Source organism: Xenopus tropicalis, chromosome 1 (genome assembly GCF_000004195.4).
Source record: "Xenopus tropicalis strain Nigerian chromosome 1, UCB_Xtro_10.0, whole genome shotgun sequence".
In the NCBI taxonomy this organism is placed as follows: Eukaryota; Metazoa; Chordata; class Amphibia; order Anura; family Pipidae; genus Xenopus; species Xenopus tropicalis.
In genome coordinates, this window is record NC_030677.2 from 54553625 (window position 1) to 54572660 (window position 19036).

General features: G+C 39.9%; 1 protein-coding gene across 1 annotated transcript; it reads left to right on the forward strand.

The window, feature by feature from the left end:
- Window positions 1-18655, forward strand: plrg1 (pleiotropic regulator 1). Its single transcript, NM_001037254.1, is given in 15 exon segments — window positions 1-55; window positions 3175-3281; window positions 5268-5392; window positions 5814-5867; window positions 6633-6726; window positions 7052-7142; window positions 7330-7431; window positions 7528-7620; window positions 8481-8630; window positions 8724-8825; window positions 12643-12745; window positions 13792-13900; window positions 14821-14960; window positions 15083-15276; window positions 18362-18655. Coding segments are annotated over 15 exon segments (1554 nt in total). The 5' UTR covers window positions 1-25; the 3' UTR covers window positions 18422-18655.
- Window positions 18656-19036: the final 381 nt, after the last annotated feature.

Consider the following 19036-nt stretch of genomic DNA (forward strand, 5'->3'; position numbering starts at 1 on the left):
ATTCACGTTCGGTGCTGCTGCGGGGATGTCTCAGCGAGAATGGGGGGTGGTGGAGGTGAGTGAATGGCGGGTCTGTACGGAACTGCGCTGTGTATATATTATGTGGTTTTATCACTGGGTTTCCCTTTGCTGCTGCATCATATATCAGGGCGCCACATTGTAGCCTATCAGTGGCTGAAACACAGGGAACAGACTTCCAGGCATGGTAGGGAGGGCAGTTGCAGCACAGAAGCCCCAAGCCGGGGGGATAAAATGCATGTTGTAGAACTACAATTCCTCTACTTTCTACCCACAGCATTGGCTGACTAGAGGTTTTTGTGGGTTGTAGTTTAAAGGGGTTGTTCACCTTTGAGTTCAATGTTAGTATGATATAGAGCAGTGGGGGCCAGTTCTCCTGCTCCATTCTGTCTCCCCAGCTCCCTGCTGCCAGGGCTGAGGGGCCGGGGAAATTTCCTTGGGGGGCTAGATACAGGTCGTAGTTTGAGGATGCCTGATGTAGAGAGTGATATTCTGAGACAATTTACAATTGGTCTTTTACTTGTAGTTTTTTAGTTATTTCATTTTCAGTTCAGGAGCTCCACCTTTGAGTTTCAGCAGCTATTTAGTTGCTAGGGTCCAAGTTACCTTAGCAACCAGGCAGTGGTTTGGATGAGAGACAATTAAACTGTAGCCTCACTTTTTGCATTTAAAAACTGCAAGGAGTTGGAAGAAGGCAAATAATTAAAAAGTTGTTTAGAATTGGCCATTCTATGACATACTAAAAGTTAACTCAAAGGTGAACCTTTCGAGCTTAGATGCTCATAAGTAAGTTATAAAAACGCCCTTTATATGCCGCAGTGCAGTACTCACATATGTTAGTGATACGTATGCAGTGCCCCTGCAGTCGCTGCTCTAATACTGCTTTAGTTTTTAAAGGAACAGTAATGCCAAAAATGAAAGTATTTAAAATATAATGTAATGTTACCCTGCACAGGTAAAGTTGTGTATTTGCTAGAGTAACAGTTTTATAGCTAATATAAATACACTGCCGTGGAGCCACGGGGGCAGCCATTTAACCTTGAAAAAAGGAGAAAAGGCACAGGTTACATAGCAGACAACAGATAAGCTCTGTAGAATATAATGGTGCTTTATCTGTTATCTGCTATGTGCCTGTGCCTTTTCTCCTTTGAATGGCTGCCTCCATGGCTACATAGCAGCTTTGTTTATATAAACTATAGTAGTCTTTCTGAGGCAAACACACCAGTTGTACCAGCACAGGGCAACAGTACATAATATCATAATTGTTTTTATACACTTTCATTTTTTTGGTGTTACTGTTGCTTTAATTTGTTGTAGTTCATTTAAGGACCTGTCAGGTCAGTTGTTTTGCCTTTCATGTGTTTTTTTTTTTTTTTATAACACTTTCAGGCACTGGCTTTAAAATTTGTTGGAGATAATGTTATTATTTCAGTAGTAGGCAAAAGTCTACATATGCTGAGGACTTCCCATACCAGTCAGTTGAACTGAAGAAGCTGCTGGGATGAGTAGTGAAACGTCTTCATTGATTACTTAACAAGTTCAGTTGCTTTAGATTTATTTATACTAGAGGTCCCAAGCCCATGTAGGCAATTAAAATTTCCATGTGATAGACTTGACAATGTCTAGCATTCTGTCTGATATCCCCTGTTCTCAGAAATACTTACCTCTAGGGTCATAAAAGTCCTTCCTACATATAATCAGGGACTGGGGACAAATCATAAACTATGTGCTTTTGCAATTTATTAAAATCTTTATCCAGTACACTGTGCTCCTTTGGGGCCCTGTCCAAACTCCCCTACTGAGGAATCTCCTCTTATTATCCTACTACACCTGCCATGGTTACAGTAGTGCAGGCTTTTCAGAAGTCTCAGAAGAGAGACTTGGTCCCCTCGGACCCCACTGTGGGGCAAAAGGCACCTCCCTCACTTCCATGCTGTCCCAGATATTGCTAGATGGGCACAGCTGGATATTAAAACTCTTGGGGATATAGTTACTGGTGGTGAATGTAAAAATTATGAGCTGTTAAGGTCCCCACAAGGCCCATAAGACTAGCTGTATCAACCCTGGAGGTATGCCTTCATAGACAAGACTCAACCACCCCTTTTTCTGGTTCTCTACTATACTAGCCTCGGCAAGCCCTCAGGAAAAAGCCAAGACCAAATGGCAGAGAGACAACCATAGATGATAAAATGTGGTCTGACGCTATCAAGCTGGTCCCTGATTTATCTATTTCTATAATACAGACAAAGTTTTTAAAGAGAGTATATGTGACCCCTTATTGTCTGGCAAAAATTTATAATAATATGTCTGACCAATGTCCTAAATGTAGAGCGGACATTGGCACTCTGTTTCATATCTTCTGGGCCTGTTTGGTAATTCAGAGATTCTGGAGCGAGTTGTTAAAATTTATTAATGAGAAGCTAGCACTTCCAAATATCTGCTCCCCTGAACTGTGTCTATTAGAAGTAATGGGAGACCTACAACTCCAGTCCTATTCCAGATTATGCTATTCCAAGCATGCCCTTCCAAGTCAGAAATTGTACAATATGCATTGTCTTTGCATTTGCCATTTGGTGCCTAAAGGCCCCCATACACGGGTCGATTATAGCTGCCGATATTGGTCCCTTGGACCGATTCGGCAGCTTATCCGCCTGTGTAGGGGCAGAACCGAGGGGCCTGGCTGACCGATATCTGGCCTGAAATTGGCCAGGTTAGAAAATCCAATCGGATCGGGTATCGCATCGGCTCGTTGATGCGGTCCTCGAACCGACTGCCCCATTGCCGGGTGTAGAATTCGATCGTTTGGCCAAATGATCGAATTCGCCTACATGCCTCCCTGATATCGCCCACCCGTAGGTCTGCCCGTGTATGGCCAGCTTTAGCTGTCTTTTTTTTCGGTCTTTTTTCTTTATTGTTTGTAGTGAAAATATGCAAAATAAAATCTTTAAAAAAAAAAAAAAAAACAATTATTGTTAATATCACGTTAGAAGGTAATAATGCTATGCTTAGAAATATTTTCTCCCTAAAGTAAAAAATGTTAAAAATGTTTAATTACTACAATATCTAAAAAAATAACTTACAATTCTGTTCTATAGACAACATCCTATTCTTTTGCAACTCAATTATATTTTTATAGCATGTCCCTTCTTTTTGCAGGATGTGCAGAAGCACTCTGTCCACACACTTATCTTCAGGTCTTTGAAGCGCACCCATGATATGTTTGTGGCCGACAATGCCAAGCCAATCCCAATTGATGAGGAAAGGTAAATCCTGTATGTTGTGTATTGTATGAAGATTTAGTCCTTCCTAGCACTGTCAGTGACAGCTATTGTCTTCCTTACTAAATCGCATATCTGAAAAGCTTTACTGTGGTTTTATCAGATTTAGCTTGCCGATCAGAACAACTCTCAGGGGGAACTTGGCATCATTAGTGCTATTTAATTAAATATATTAATTGTAGGAGCAATGTATAAGCATAGCCTGCTTAGTTTAAATGATTCCACTGACAGTATGCAGTATCCAGTTTTGGCCACTCCCCTTTTTTGAACCACACCCACTTCAAACCACACCCATTTTATCACAATGGTGGTAGTGCAGCAAAAACCCAAATGCTTGGTCCTCACTGCGGGGATATCAACAGTTATTCATTTATGAAAGAATTATATTATGTCATATTAAAACACACCCTTAAATCCATATGCCTCTTCCTCCCCTGTGGATAGCACAGCAACCCCCAGCAATATAATTACACACCTTAGGGGCCATTTAATGGCTGTTTCCAACTACTAACAAACTCCCAGAACAAACCCCTGCCAGGTTCACTTCTCACAGGCAGCATAGGTCAGGCAGAGTATGGCACACACAGGCAGCACTCTGCCTCCCTTATGCTTTCTGTGTGTGCCATACTCTGCCTGCCCTATGCTGCCTGTGTGTGCCATACCCTCCCTGCCCTATACTGCCTGTGTGTGCCATACCCTCCCTGTCCTATGCTGCCTATGTGTGCCATACCCGCCCTGCCCTATGCTGCCTATGTGTGCCATACCCTCCCTGCCCTATGCTGCCTATGTGTGCCATACTTTGCCTACCCTATGCTGTCTGTGTGTGCCATATACACAGGCAGCATAGTCCAGGCACTACATACAATGTCTGAGGTGTGAACAGGGTAACAATGGGGGTTATTACAGCCTGAGCCTGAGGTGTGAACACTGCAGGGGGTGAACAATGCAGGTATTAAAAGGTGTGAAAAACACAGGGGATTACATTTTTAAACAATACAGGGGGATTACAGCCTGAATCTGAGGTGAGAACCATGCAGGGGGCCAGTTAATCCCAGTACTGATAACATTTAAATCTTACACAAAGTTAATACATCAAAGCAGCCAGACAGGTGGGGGGCCACACAGAGGGGGGTCGCGGGCCACATGCGGCCCGCGGGCCGCCAGTTGGACAGCACTGATCTACTATAACCCATGGCATTGTATTTTAGGTGTTAAAATGTTCATTCTGTGTTATATATTTACAGTTACATTTAAGTTAATATAGTGCATATATTTGCATGGCGTATTATGTATGCTTGAATAAGTTAAAGGATCATGGTAATATATGAACATAAAGCATGGTAAAATTATCAACCCTCTACCACCTCCAAATGTTCATACAGCTACTGAAAAGACCAAACAAGATAAATAGAAATATGTTGTAGGTTGTAAAACGGTAGGTGAAAACACCACACCCAAGTAGAAATCCATGTAGAGGATGGATGAGCAGTCAGATAAATATGGGCAGTATAACAAAAGACCTATGCTATAGCTCTATACACAGAGTAACACAAAATCCCCGCTGCATAGATGTCTGTGTAGGAAGGATTAAGGCTACATCACACCAGAATACTACTACTAAAAAATCATTTGTGAGTGCCAAATAATCCCCAAATAATGACCACCACAGCAACGGCACTCTACTTTTCCCTCCAAAACCTAGAGCCACAGCAAGCATGGATCCCTATTTAGGTGAGTGCATTGTGACACTGCTAAATCAGTCCAAAATGTAGAAGTTTAAACTGACATTTGCTCACTGTTGGGCCATCTTATGTCTAAAAAGTGCTTCAAGAGAGTGAAAAGGTAGAATATGGACACATACACTGAACACTGGCTACTGCCAAATGACAAATAATATATATAACAATATAAAAAGGAGGTTACCTTGCATCTAAGAATAAATTAAAAATATGAATGCCTTCTCCCTGTTAGCCACAAGTTAAAGATGTCTGCAAAGCTACGCACAGAGTACAGCTCCGTCTTACACATGCCAGTTCTGAAGGAAAATCGAGAAAAGGGCCACCATGAAGCATATGAGCATTATACAGCACATCAAGGTACGTTATCTATAGGTTCTAGGAATGGTTTTAATAAGATTTTGTACCTATAAAGTATATTATAAGTACATTAGCCAACTCCATGTTCTGAACAATACAATTATGGTTTACTAACATCCTACATATTTTTTTTACATTTTTGTAAGCGATTTTTATTTTAAAATTTTGTTTTGAACCAGCTTAGTATTTATTATCAGTAAAAGAGTTTATGTAGAAATAGGGTTTGATCTGTTTCTCCAGTAACCTTTGTACAGCTTTGACATCTTGGGTGATTTCTCATTATATTTTTTGGTAGTTTTCATAAATGAGTTTTTAATATTGCATCATAAAATACTTCATTCTGGTTTCCTTAGCATTAAGAAAAGATTTATATGTGATTTGGGTTAAGCCTCAAGATGCTGAACAACTTTTGTTTCTGTAGGGACTGAATCAGAATACATGTTAACTGGAACACACCCATACCCTTCAGGCCCAGGTATGTTCTTTACAGACTTTATACATGTAAAGGTTTTCTATTTACATTTAAGCTATTCTTAAGATATGTTTTTTTTGTAATTATTTAGCTTTGTTCCACAGCTCTCCAGTTTGAAGTTTCAGCAGGTATATCTGGTTAATAGGGTCCAGTTTACGCTAGCCGTCAAGCAGTGCTTTAAATGAGAGAATGGTATATGAATAGGAGAGACCTGTAAAGAAAGATAAGAAAGTGGCTAAGAATGGGCCATTCTATAAAAATACAAAAAGATATCTTAATGATGAATTACCCCTTTAACTGACACTTCTGTTAAGAGTAAGGTTTGTATAAGAGCACTCTCAGAATAACAGCAAACTGCTAATTTGGTGTGTGCCACTGCAAAAAACCACTGCAAAAAAACACTGCCCTTTACCCAATACTTTACACATTAGGGACTTTCAGGATGGACAGACATTTTGAAACTCCCTGATGTGAGCGTAGACAAGCAAAGTTAGATTATTTTTTTCTTACTCTAGGAACAATATGAACTGTGTTCTGCACCCCCAGATATGTTCCTGTCACACTAGCCCATGCTTGTTATGCATGACACTTTTATTGTAACATTGACTTTCTTCCTTCATACTTCTGAGTTTGGAGTGCTGGACGCTACTTTCTAACCTGCATACAGCACTTTTGCTTTTCTCTTTATGCCAGTTCTTTTTTCCTGGCATTTGGATTTGTACATTATAAAAAGTAATACATTACATACAAATATTTTTTTTTCAATAGGTGTGGCGTTAACAGCTGATACTCAGATACAGAGAATGCCAAGTGAATCAGCAGCCCAATCTTTAGCCTTGGCTCTTCCACCATCACAGTCCAGGTAAAAGGCTTGCTCTAAAATAAGGTGACAATGTGGGTCAGTCATACAATATTCTGAATCTGACTAATGCTTTTATATCCGAACAATTATCTTGAGAGATAAGTCATCAGTAATAATTCACCTCGGACCATTTATGGTCTTATTGGCCATATATTAATACTTTAAGCTCCACCACACAGCCTTATATCTTTCTTATCACCATTGGTTTTGTTCTTGAAATATCTAAATTATAGCACTGTAAATGCTGTTTATAATTGTGTTTACGACACAAAAGTGCAGATCTCTGTTCATTTATATCTGTTGTGTTTCCCTCCTGCCCTCCCAGGTTAGAAGCTCAGCGTACTGCTGCCAGTGTCGGAGATATTTACAGGCACGCTGGACATCCTGAACGTTCCCAGCCTCCAGGATTATCAATGGTACGTTGCCAAGTTTATGACACTGGCAATTTCTGTTACTTGTGTTTTATACATCTTTGTTCTAAGTGAGTTTGCACACATATAACTGTGTAGTTTTTGGCTAAACAAGTGCTGTTTGGTTTTTGAAAGGAGGGCAAAGAAATGTAACTGTATGCATTTGTGAAAATGTAACTTTATCAATATACAGGCTTCCATGGAGTCTGGAGGTACCAAAAACTCTGCACTTGTAGCAAAGAAAGCTCCTACCATGCCTAAACCCCAGTGGCACCCACCTTGGAAACTGTACAGGGTAAGTCATGTCTTCTGCTGGATTTGCCTTTATGATTTTTTAGACTGTTGTATGACTTGGAAATGCAAGTAGTTACAGGTTATATTTCTGTTCCAGGTTATTAGTGGCCACTTAGGCTGGGTGAGATGTCTTGCAGTAGAACCTGGAAACCAGTGGTTTGTAACAGGCTCAGCTGACAGAACAATTAAGGTAGGACAACTTCACTGTGTCACTGCAAATTTGTTCAAATTATTTTATATTATATATTTATATTTATTATATGTGTTTATATAGTTAGAATAGAAATTATTTCCTGCTGGTTTTGTCATTAACTTTTGGGCATGACTGAATATGGGACTGGAGTCACACTTCTGCTCCGATTAGCAGTTGGAATCGTGCCACAGCCTAGGGAGAGCATAGGGGCTGTCAGGAACTGACTCAATTACCAAGCCAAGAGTTTTAAGTGTTTACGGGAACATTAGAAAAAGTGTACATGTGGAAATAATTTACATCTTCTAAGTAAGTTTGCCATTACAATTTTCAGAAAAAGCAGATCTTCGATTTCACTTATTTGGTGCTCATAATTATCCTTCCCCCACCCCCAAATTGTAAAGATAAATATGTTAGGTGTCCAGGAGTAAGAAATGGCTCAAACTGAATTGAATTCAAAATCCAGTATTGAAAACTTAAAGTTCAGCTTTTGAGACATTAAAAAATATAAATACTTTGTTGCATATGTAAAAGTAAATCATAATAAAATTTTGGCTGATAAAATACACATTTAATTTAGCTGTGACCTTTTTTGTAGTCTCAACCGAGAAAGCTAGAGCATTTTCCCTGCATAATTCCTGTAGCCTGTTATGCTGCTGAATATGCTGATCCATTTCATGCATTTCATATGTAGTTATATAAATGTTAATAATAATAATAATAATAATAATAATTTTAGAAAATAATAGTGTTGTTTTCCATCATATTTCTATATGTTTAGGTAAATTCAGACTCAGGTGTTTCTTCCCTGAGCTTCTAACATTTAACATTTTTTCCTATTATTTCTGCTCTCACTATAGATATGGGACCTGGCAAGTGGTAAATTAAAGCTGTCTCTGACAGGGCACATAAGCACTGTCCGAGGGGTGATTGTTAGTGGCAGAAGTCCATACTTGTTTTCTTGTGGGGAGGACAAGCAGGTCAAGTGCTGGGATCTGGAATATAATAAGGTATGGACTGGATAAACAAAAGCCCAATTTTTAGTTCTGCATTATTAATCCTAGATATTTTTATCCTTACCTTTTTTTGTTTCTGCTGCATAGGTTATTAGGCACTACCACGGTCATCTTAGTGCAGTCTATGGTCTGGATCTGCATCCAACTATCGATGTGCTTGTAACTTGCAGCAGAGACTCCACTGCACGTGTAAGTAACAATGTCATATTTAGACTTTTTTCCTTAGGACCTCAAAACATAACTGATAGACTTGCTGTATCTTTGCAGCATGTGTTTACTTCCTGAATGCACAGAACCTGCATTACTCATGCTGTAATCTGCAACCTAAACTCTCAAGCTATAGCTTAACTGCAACTTCCATGTCTGCTATCCCATAAAATTCAAAGGCTGCCATTGGGTACCAGGGGTTCTTTTTGTATATGTCATGAAAAATGCCATATTTTGGGGGCAGAGCCAAACATCGTATTTGAGCGGACGTGTTCTCCTGTATCTCTCCTCAATAAATTCCGAAAAGGTGAAATTTAAGCACACTCCCCACATATCTGACCCACCTGTAAGGTCTGATGGAAGCCTACCACCATCTAAAAGTCATGGGACCAAAAACGAAAAAAAGACTCCAGAAAAGTGTTCGAGTTCTTCACGAAGCTGCATACCAAACAAACGGCGCATTATTAGAACAGCATGTGGAACAGTGAACAGAGGCTGACCGCAGTTCCACCAGTCACGGCAGCTGAAATCAAATCCTGCTGATTGGAATTAGAACCTCCTTACAACATGATTTTAAATGGCTCAAGGAGGAAATCAAAAGACAGGTGAGAGATCTAACAAGCGGACTGACCATATAGAGCGCAAGATGGGAGGAGTTTGCTTCAGCCTACCTTATGGACTTGCTCCATAACTTATTACCAGATACGCCACAGATAGAACTGACAAGGTCCCCAAACCCAAAACTGCCACAGAAGCTTCTCACCGATACATCCTCACCAAACTACACTTTTTAAAATAAAGGAGAAAGAGCAGTGGCCAGATAAATATTCAGACCTTAAGCTTTACACAGACCTCTCCATGGCCACCCTAGCAAGAAAGTGATCATTCCTAAAACTAACCAGAGCCAGAGTTCATAAGTGAACATAAAATCTCATACAGGTGGGCATATCCTACAAAATTGTTAGTGGTGACAAATGGAGTCCCCTACTCATTTCCCACACCAGAGGATGCCAAAAATAAAAAAAATTACAAAAATGACTGAATAATGGACCAGATGGAGGAGACAACCAAGAACCCAATAACAACAACCGTCCAACCTCCCCCACTCGCCTGCAATTCGAATGGAAGATCGCATGAGAATCCACTAAGAGAGGGCTGAAGAAGACTTACAGATCTCTTGACAAAAAAAGATATTATCTCCCCCCCTTATCTTTGCACTCATGGTACCGCTCTCGGAGAGAATACACTCCCGTACAGATATTGAAGGCATCAGAGTAGCAGGGGAACAATGCCAAATCAGCCTATTTTCTGACGATATAATCCTAACCTTTAATGAATCCAACCTTCTCTTTAATCGATGTAATACAAGAATTGGTCTTCTTTCAAAAAGTATCACACTACAAGATAAACCACAGCAAGACACAGGCTCCCCCAGTAGGTCTCAACCACAACACAATTACATAACCTTGGAGTTATGTAATAAACTTTGTTGTCAAAATCCCCAAAACCCTTGGCCTCATATATAAAATAAACTACCTCCCACTATTAAACGCCATTAGATTAGATTGCAATAAATGGCAAAAACTAGAGATCTCACGGCTAGGAAGGATAGCAACAGTCAAAAGACTGTTCTACCCCGTATCCTATTCCTATTCAGAACACTGCAGATCCATACACCGCCAAATTTCATTAAAGACCACCAAAAAACTCCAAACCTTCCTATAGAAGGACAAGAAACCTAGAATAGCTCTCAGGACTTCAAAATTCTCCACCGACTCAGGAGAATTAGGCATACCCAATATCTCCCTATATACCACAAGGTACCCTCGAGAATTGATAGGAATGCATAGCACTCAAAATCATAAGAAATGGGTCAACATAGAAGCTTTTTACTTGTCAGGCCACACAATGGCATAATGGCCCAGCCCTACCAAAAGCATTGCAGCCAACTAGACTAGGGTAGTCCACCTTTAAATTAGCTCTTAATATGATGTAGACATTGATATTCTGAGACAATTTGCAATTGGTCAACGTTTTTTAATTTTTTTATGGGTTTCAGTTATTTAGCTTTTTCTCCAGCAGCTCTCCATGTACTATTTTAGCAGCTATCTGGTTGCTAGGGTCTTATTTACCCTAGCAACCAGGAAGTGGTTTAACCAAGAGATGGGAATATGAAAAGTAGAAGGCCTGCATAGAAAGATATGTAATAAAAAGGAACAATAATATTGAATGTGTGTAGCCTTACAGAGCAATAGTTTGTCTGCTGGCTTGTAGCCTTAGAGAGCAATAGGTTTTGGCTGCTGGCATCAGTGACCCCCCATTTGAAAGCTGGAAAGAGGCAGAAGAGAGGCAAATAATTAAAGAACTATAAAAAAAAAAAAAGTAAATATTGAACCAATTGCAATAGGTCATTCTATAACATACTAATATTTAAAAAAATGCGGTCATGGGAAAACATCAGTTAATAGAGCTTCACCAGCAGAATCCTGCATTGAAATCTGTTTTTCAAAAACAGATTTTTTATATTTAATTTTAAAATTTCACCTGGAGCTAGCCATATTCTTCATTTCCAGAGTGCTACAGCCATGTCACCTGTGTTCTGATAAACTTCAGTCACACTTTACTGCTGAGCTGCAAGTTGGAGTGATATCACCCCCCTCCCAGCAGCCAATCAGCAGAACAATGGGAATGGATCAAGATAGCAGCTCCCAGTAGATATTCGAATAGCACTCAATAGTAAGAAATACAAGTCCGGCTTGGGATTCCTCCAGTTACATGGGAGTAGGAGAAACAATAGGTTACCTGAAAGACCCTCCATCCCCCCCCCCCCCCACCCTACTTCACAATCTAAACTTTTGTTCCAAAGCTTTACCCCAGCCGCCACTGTTATATAAAGGAAATAAAAACAAAATACAGAATACTATCTACAGGAACTGCTTACATTCATCTCCCCCATGAACACATGGAAGAAATGGTGGCAAACCTGGAAAAAGAGAGAGATGCCCATGACAAGTTATGGTTACCCTGGCAACATATAGCCAAGATTAGAAACGCACAACCATCACAAAATCTAACCCCAGTCCCAAGGTACAGCATACCCAGTAATAGAACAAAGGACATATAATAAGGATGACAAATATATTAGTCAGAGCAATACCGTTTTCTAATGTTTACTGTTTTAAATGCCATACAAACAGCAATGTATGAACAATCCTACATTCTTAAAGGAACAGTAACACCAAAAAATAAGAGCTTTAAAGTAATAAAAATATAATGCACTGGTAAAACTGGTGTGTTTGCGACAGTAACACTACTATAATTTATATAATAAGCTGCTGTGTAGCCATGGGGGCAGCCATTCAAGCTGGAAAAAAGGAGAAAAGGCACAGGTTACATAGCAGATAACAGATAAGTTCTGTAGAGTACAATAGTGTTTTATCTGTTATCTGCTTTGTGCCTGTGCCTTTTCTCCTTTGAATGGCTGCCCCCATGGCTACATAGCAGCTTATTTATATAAATTATAGTAGACTTTCTGAAGTAAACACACGACTTTTACCAGTGCAGGGCAGCAGCACATTATATTTTAGTTACTTTTATACACTTTAATTTTTTGGTGTTACTGTTCCTTTAACATATATGATCTAAAGCAATGTTTATTTGTGTGGAGTATTTCAATAAAGCACTTTTGGTTTTAAAAAAAAAAAAAAAGTTAACTTGCATAGTTTGCATAAGTTATAGAACACTGGTTTGCCTGTTGGTGAGATTTGTTTTCCTGCTAATATTTCTCCTCTATTTAAAGATCTGGGACGTCAGGACGAAAGCCGGTGTGCATACCCTAGTGGGACACACCAATGCTGTTGCAACTGTTAGATGCCAAGCTGCAGAACCTCAGATCATAACAGGTAAATCACAAATAAACAGAGAAATAGAGGCAGTTCTTACCCGAAGTATTACCCATTAGCAGCAAATTCCTATAGCTTAAAAACTGTTCAGAAATGATGATGCTACATCTTTAAATTTATTTTCTGAGAACCTCTGGGGCAAGAAACCTTGTGACCTCTAAACAGCTACATGTTGCAGCTATTACTCTTCTGATAGAGAGCCATAGTTAGTATGGCATATGCAGCGTTTTGAATTATTTACTACTTATGGGGGGATCAGAATGCTGCATCACATTCTATTCACTTAAATGACAATGCTCTGGGTTGTGTGGCCTGCAGTCCTTTAGGCTTATGATGAGTCTGTGTCCTTCACCTCAGACAGCTGCTTCCTGTGTATTTGAAATATATATCTTGTTGTTTATAGCAGATACTTCTCTTAATCTGTGGGAATTACGTACGTAGTGGCAGGCAGGAGTTCTAGTGGTGTATGGGTTGACCAACAACCAACTGGACCATGTGGGTTTACCCTAAGGTCAGACATGTTAGAGTTGAAATCTGGGTGACCATTGTTCAGACTGGGGAAGTACACTCTTTTCTTTGCCAACTAAGTTTCCCTGCAAAATGCTAGTATATGTCCAACAACTCATCACAGGAGAAGAAAGGCTCAGGTGCAGCCTTCAGCTAGGGGAGCGGATATTGCCTTTTGTGTAGAGCAGGAACTCATCGTGTTCAGTCACTTAATCATAGACCAAAGTTTCCCTGCCTTGTTGCAGAAGTGCCGTACAGAGCGGAAAAGACACGGGTATGCGTTGGGTGTGTGTCCTACAATGGGAACGTTTTGCAGGTTCGGGTTGAGTGCGTGTTAAGGATTTGTGGGTTAGGGGTGGGTTACGGTTTTGTGTTTTCCTGAGCCACACATCACTACCCTTTTCCTATTTAAGGTAATATTTAAATATTTTATAAAATCCAACAACATATTTTCTATTTTTATGCTGCCTTAGGCTTGCTATGTGACCCTTTCATACAACATCACTTTATTAATCATTTGTTCCTTTGTGTATTTCCAGGAAGCCATGACACCACAATAAGACTGTGGGATATGGTTGGTGGTAAGACGCGGGTAACTTTAACAAATCACAAGAAATCTGTCAGAGCTGTAGTACTGCATCCAAGACAGTGAGTATAGAATATTGTGCTAATGAGTTAGGAAGTGCCGGGACGTGCAAAGTAGTGGGACATTTCCTTATAGCATCAGGAAAAAGCAACTACTTTTCATTTGGTTTGGATTTTCATATTTTTTGTTAAAATGGGTCCTGTTGTCAAAGTGGTTATTTAGGAGGTACAGCGTGAAATACCCTGTTAAAGGGCTCATGTTCCAGGTTTTAACAGAAGTTTGTCACTATGCCTACATAAACTATAGTGCTGCTATTCTTTCCACTTGAAAATGCTCACCAGCCTCCCTCGGCTTACCACTTACTAACTTGTGTCGGGCTCCGGCATGGCTTCATAGTTTGAAGTTGAACAGCTTCATGAGTGATGGTGTGCTTGGGGGCAGGACAGTGTTCTGATTGGCTGAAAGACAGCCTAAAACGGCATAGGGGCCAACAGGACTGAGAAGCTCTATTGTTACACCATCAAGCAGGCTGCTATAAGAGCTTTAACCATAGTTAATTGATTCCTAAATCTGTGGGTGGGGTCTTTCTCCTCTGCTTTCCTGTAATATGTTTAAAGGCAAAAGGGTTGTCAGAGTAACACCTTTCTGAGTCAGAAGCTAAAACATTTTCCTGTTTTTTTATTTCACAATACAGTACTATTTTATAAATGCATAAAACAAATGTCACAAAACAGCCTTTATGTAGCAAATCACTGAAGACCTTTTAGTCATTTGAGTGATGATAAACATAGAGAAGGATGTACAGAAAAGCAGTATTCTAATAAAGTGTTCTTATTATATAGAGTCTTGCTTCCTTCTCAGGTGAAGGAATAAATGCCGTAGCTGCAGTTTTGCTTTTCCTTCCATCAGCACAGCTATTTGTATAGAACCATAAACCATATGGCTGTTATGCAATTAAGCAGTTTCTTTTTTTAAATTCCAGGTACACATTTGCATCTGGGTCACCAGATAATATTAAGCAGTGGAAATTCCCTGACGGTAACTTCATCCAGAACCTTTCTGGCCATAATGCTATAATTAATACATTGGCAGTGAATTCTGATGGCGTGCTGGTGTCTGGAGGTGAGGAACAGCTTCTTTCTGCATTTTTATCCTGCTGAGAGTGAAAAAAGCTAATCGTTTCAGCTGCCTCACATCTGTGTAGTGTGAAGTCTCACCCTGTCTGGCATCTTCTCTCTTTGTAGCTGATAATGGAACAATGCACCTGTGGGACTGGCGGACAGGTTACAATTTTCAGAGAATTCACGCTGCTGTTCAGCCTGGCTCTCTAGACAGCGAATCCGGTATTTTTGCTTGCACATTTGACCAGTCAGAAAGCAGGTTAATCACTGCTGAGGCTGATAAAACTATCAAAGTCTACAGGGAGGATGAAACTGCGGTACGTATCAAACTAAAACCCGGGAACCGTTAGTATTTATATTGTTTATAATGTTGTGCAAAAAAAAAAAAAAAAAGTGTTAAGTGCTTGCTACAATCAAAAACATTTGACTTATACAGAGGACTTGGAGCAATTTGGCATTGCAGGGACACCTTCATGTCTTAGGGCTGTGACTAATCTCCCCAAAATGCCATCCCACCGGCTAGAATGTACATTGCTGGTGGGATGGCATGCAAGGTGCTGAAATGGCCGAAGTTTTCTCTCATGGCAATTTCGGCAAATCTCCGCACCCACGTATGCCACCCCACCAGCGATTTACATTCTAGCCAGTGGGATGGCATTTCAGGGAGATTTGTCGCGTGGCAACTAATCTCCCCGTCTGTCACAGCCCTTAAGGAAGGGGGCAGCATTCTCATAAGGCCAGGGGTGCCCTGGTGTTTATGCCATATATGAATTTACTACAAGGGCCACAATTGGTTTAGCTTGTGATGGATTTAACTTTTACTGTTCGCCACTTACTGTATTTCTGCGTATTTCAAGCGTTTCCCATCTATGTACCTGGGATTGGGCAGGTAGGCAGGCATTTTGGCTACTTCTCTGTGGTTTAAACTATAATGAAGAGATAATATAACTGGTAAGTCATGTGTAGCCCCCTCACTATTGATCTGAATCCTTAAGGGCGAGGTGATTAGTCACCACGACTTCTAATTAACACAATCGCCCCGACTTCCCGCCCATAGGGATTACTTGCATCGCTGCGACAAATCGATTAGTCTCCGCGCCTTTCCGAAAAGTTGCAGCAACTAATCGCCCCGTGTGTCTTCGTCCTACAAGTGAAGACACATGGAGCTACTTGACATGGCTACTGAAATAGACAATGCTAATTAATTACTGATAGCTATCTCTACATGTGTTTTAACAGAGGCAGTTCTCAGTATTGTCTATGGCAGGGGATTTTCTGGTGTTTAGTAGCCCTGAAAAAGTAGCTGGTTCTAGAAGCTCCATGTGTCTTCACCCTAAGACAAACTTTCATGCTCGCCATTGTCAGTGTGCACTGCTTTGGGCAACGAGAGAATAACGGTTTCATTCAATTCATACATTTAAGTAGAAATATGTTTGTAATGCAAATTAGCAAGTTGGAGCTGATGATTCCCTACTGCTTCTTCACCCCCTTATTATGTTAACATTTATATATTCATTATTTTCCATGAACAAATGGAGAGTATTATTTGGACTGATCTTGTGCTTTATTAGTGAAAATCTAGCTTCTACACTTATTCAAAGTCCTTCCTCCTTGATACATGAGTAGTGTTTTATTCTGTTTGCTACAGGCCTGTAGTACAGACGCTTTTGAGCTCTGGTGTTCAGTTCCGACCTTTCTGCTTTCATTTTCCTATTATAATTCTGTCCATCATGTAACTGCAGGGTTTTAATAAGACACTTCTCAGCGGTACTTCCCATAATGAGATTCATGATGGGCCACTATCACTTGATGGAAGTCTCACACTGAGAACGTGGTGATCAGACTAGCCATATAAGTGATTGAGACAAGTTTTAGAATAGCCTGAATAAATAGTTTCTCTGTATTTCAGATTTTAGACTGAAATAGATCTGTGCCGGGAGCTGCATAAATGTGTAATGAATAGAGGGAGAGTTTAACCCCAGCTTCCTTGCGGTGTTCAGTGTTTATAGAAAGATGTGTGCTGTTTAAGGATATAATTATGACTCATTAGGCAGCATTGTTTGTTTCTGTTTCCTATAACCCTTTGCTTATTTCATGTAATTGTCTGTTAGTATTTAAAGATCATCAGTTGTAAACATGTTTCTATCCCGGGAGTATGTGATTTAGTGCATGCATATTCTGTTCCTTCTCAGGAGTGCCATGGCTTCAAGTAAGAAGGCATCGTGCACTTTCAAATATAAGGTTTAAACAAAATAAGGAATATTTATTCTATGGCTTGGCCCAACTTGATTATATTTTACCCCATGCAGATGCTAAGGGGTATAAAGATCTGTAATACAAAATGATGTGGGGCTTCCATTCAGGTCTAGAAAAGATGCTGCATTTCTGCCCCAAGTTGCCTCAGTTAGGATCATTGCATGACCATTTCTTTCTGTCTCTTCTGCATTTGCCTGTGCTATGAGCACAGCCTGGGGTGCCAAAATAATTATTTTTTTATTTTTCTTAATGCCTTATCAGTCTGTTCTGGTAACTGCTGATCTTGCAAATACGGTGCATTACATGCATGTAGGACCCAAATTCACTGGTTTAGTGGAGCTTTGGAAGACTGATATTCACGACTCATGAGACAGCCATTGCAATTGTTGATAGGAATATTATGGGGTAGATGTACATGTATAAAATGGCAATTCCAAAAGCTATTGTAGAAATCATTTGCATATTTAGAAAGGCCAGTTCTATTGCCCTGCCGGGCAAGAATCAACTCTGTCTGGCATTAGCCTAATGCCAAAAATGGGCACGTTATTTTACACCACCGCAGCCCTGGCATTGTCCATTGAAGTCAGCCAGGCAAATTTTGGCATGAAAAGTGGTATAAAAAGCAGCAGTGGCCAGCATCAGGTTTATATATTTTCTATATCTTTAAAAGCAACACATAGTAGTAGTTTACATGCTTTACCATGGTTTACTTTATTGTTCCCATAACTTATTCACTCTAGGTGCAAAGGTGTCTGGCTGTTGGGGAAACATTTATAGGATTTAGAGAACTCCCAAAGAGATAAAACTGGCTTGCCCAGGGTGACAATTCGTTTCTAAAGGGATTCCAGCCAGAGTCTCTAACATGAGATCCGGCTGCAGAGGACTTGCATATCGTACCTTCCTTTGAACACAGCAAGTAGCTACTGCCATTAGTCTGTACTGAGCAAGTCATGCCAGCAAGTGCAGATGTTTTGGGGGAACACAGACACAATGTATTTGCTCTAAACCTGTTGATAGAAAACAGAGCAACCGTTTTAACCTTTGCAGTCAGCATATTTGTTTGTGTTTAATGCTGCTGGGCCTGTAATTATCAGGGACATGTGCATGTGGTAATGTACTAACATTTTCCTTTTACTCCCCTTTCAGACTGAAGAGACCCATCCAGTCAGCTGGAAACCAGAAATTATTAAAAGGAAGAGATTTTGATGAGTTGTATCTGCACACTGGTTCTTTCCTTTTTTTTTTTACATTTGTTTATCAGAGGTTGTCTTAGCATGGATTTTGTTTCAGACATTAAGCACATCTTTGGCTAATGTCTTTGTCTTTCATCATTGTATTAAAATACATCCTGTTATGGCTATTTGTTCTGCAATCCCTGGAAGCTAGAACTTTTTTTTTTTTTAAGAAAACATTAAAATGAGAGACTTCCCAATCTCCAAAACAAAAGCTGCTGTTGCCTGCCTGTTCCTTCCAATCAAAGGACAATCAACTCCTCTTGTTGTTTTTCCTGTGCTGCGCTATCCCTATGCTCCTGATCACTTATTAGGTCAATATGATATCCAGTTTTATAACCGCTATAAAGATTGCATCTCAGCTCTATCATACAGCGTAGGGTTTTGTTCCGTAATGGGATTAAAACTATCATTTACATCTCATTGAAACAGAAGCGGTTTAATTGCTGAGTTTTTTTTTTTTCTAATTGTATTTACCTGCATTTGCATAAATGGGGCCTAAAGAATATAAACATGTCCCATTTCAGCTGCTGCCTGTGAAACCCTTTAACAAAACACAAAAAGTACGCTGTAATGGTGAAATATATTT